Source organism: Lipotes vexillifer, unplaced genomic scaffold, assembly GCF_000442215.2.
Source record: "Lipotes vexillifer unplaced genomic scaffold, Lipotes_vexillifer_v1.1 scaffold802, whole genome shotgun sequence".
Taxonomy (NCBI): domain Eukaryota; kingdom Metazoa; phylum Chordata; class Mammalia; order Artiodactyla; family Lipotidae; genus Lipotes; species Lipotes vexillifer.
The window spans coordinates 1652720-1654728 of NW_006790237.1; the positions used below are offsets into that span (position 1 = coordinate 1652720).

The 2009-nt window shown below is 62.0% G+C and overlaps 1 protein-coding gene across 1 annotated transcript in view; it reads right to left on the minus strand.

Moving 5' to 3' along the window:
• The window catches only part of KCNC3 (potassium voltage-gated channel subfamily C member 3), an 11693-nt gene extending 9690 nt beyond the window's left edge, over positions 1-2003 (minus strand). Inside the window, exon 1 of the mRNA XM_007463449.1 lies at positions 1324-2003. Within this exon, the coding sequence (XP_007463511.1) occupies positions 1324-1965 (642 nt within the window). The 5' untranslated portion in view covers positions 1966-2003. The remainder of the gene's footprint in view (positions 1-1323) is intronic.
• Between the last annotated feature and the right edge of the window lie 6 nt (positions 2004-2009).

Here is a 2009-nt window from a genome sequence, read left to right on the forward strand (position 1 = left end):
GGAAGGCGTTAGGAAAGGGGAAGTGAGCAGGGCTTGCGGAGGGGCGTCAGGTGGGAAGATACCAAGGTAGATCAGAAAGACCTGAGAGCTATTTTGAGGAGGAAGTTTTGGGGCTGATAACTTGAGGAGGGTCCCAAGGATTGAGGTTAGGTAAAGTTCTGGAGCGGGAAGGAAAGTCATTTACCCACTAGGAAAGAGGCTGAGAGGCTGAGGGTGGGAGGAGGGCGTCCCAGAGATAGAGAGCGGGCTATGCAGTTTAAAGATGAAGAAAGAAGTTGGGAGAATCTGTGGATGAGAGAGAAGCTATTCTGGAGGGCATATGGGAACGTCTGGAGAGGAAAAGCATATCATGGGGGCTCAGGACTCTTCTGGAGACACTGAGGAGTGTGCAAGCCCTGGGGGAAGTCTGGAGCTGTATGGGGAAATCCCTGGGAGGAGAGTTGGTGTGGAGGATGCAGGAAGGGATGTGAACGCAGAGCGGGCAGCAGGGTCCCCGCAGAGAAGATGCCCCAAGACTCTGTTGCAGTGACGGGGTAGTATCCTAGCCAGAGCAAGTGGTTCGGAGGTTCAGGGGAGTCCAGGGGACTCTGAGATTGGGGTGGGAACTATTCTGAGACTTTAAGGGCAGAATAAGCAAGGGGGGTTCAAAGGTAACCAGGAGACTCAAACTTGGAGATAGGGAGGGGATGTGGAGACGGGCAGAAGGAGAATCAGAGGTGCTGGGAGAGGCTTCCCAGGACTGGAGGCTGGAAGCTAGAGAGCAGGCTTCAGAGGGTCTGCAGGGGGTGGAGACAGTATTCACAGGGCCTGGGACACTTTGAGGGTTAGGAAGAGATGTCTTCTGAGGATCTAAGGAGGTACAAGAAACTGAGGGCTGGACAAGGGTCTTCTGAGGGTCTGAGGGGTGGCCAAGAGAGGTGAGAAGAGGTTAAAAGGGGCTAGGAAGACTCAGGGTTGAGGAAATGTCTTCTGAGGGTCTCAGGAGGGGTCCAGGAAAGGCAGATGTGGGGTTGTTCAGGGGGTGTGTTTAAGAGATTCACGGTCAGAAAGGAAGTTTCTAAGGGCCTACGATGGCCTAGATAAGCAGGGTGGGGTATAGAGAGGTCTGGAGTATTCTGAAGGTGGCAGAGAGATCTTCTGAGGATCTGGGGATGGCCGGGAGACGGGGGTGTGTTCAGAGTATGGGAGACTAAGAGGCTGGGAGGCCGAGAGACCAGGAAGGGCTGAGAAGGACCAGGGATTAAGGGCGAGGATGGGGCGTTTCTGAGGGTCTGGGAGCTCCAGGAGAGGGGAGGGGGATGGGGGCTCCGAGAGCACGCTCACCCTGGCGGCCCGCGACGAGTAGGGGTCCTCGAAGAGCGCCCACACGCGGGGCTGCCAGCGGCGCCACCACGTGCCGCCCGCGCCGCCCGCGCCCCCTGGCGGGCCCCCGGCGCCGCCGCCAGCGTCCTGGAAGCAGAGGCGCTTGAGCTCGCCGCCCGCGCCGTCCAGGCCGCCGCCGCCCGCGCCCGCCTCGTCGTCCAGGCCCGCGTCATGGGCGCCCGCAGCGTTGGCAGCGTTGGCGGCGCCCGAAGGGTCGGGTGCCTCGAAGGAGTCGAGCGCTTCCTCGGCGTCCCGGTGCTGCCGGTAGGTCATCCAGCAGCAGGCCTCCACGTCGGTCTCGTCGATGCCCCAAAAGCCGAGCTCCTCCTCGAAGAGCGGCCCGCACACGTCGGCCGGGCAGTGCAGCTTGCCAGTGCGGTAGTAGTTGAGCACGTAGGCGAAGACACCCGGATGCCGGTCAAAGAAGAACTCGTCGGCGCCCGGGTCGTAGTCGAAGCGCGCCGCCGCCTCGGGCTCCGTCAAGCCGGCCAGCCGCGTCCCCGGCAGGGTGCGCAGCGTCGAGCGGTACGTCTCATGGCGCACGCCGCCCACGTTGATCACGATCTTGCCACTGTCGCCACCGCCGCCGCCGTGCCGCCCCATGGCCGCCGCCGGCAGCCCGGGGCATGGCTCGGCGCGCCGGCCCC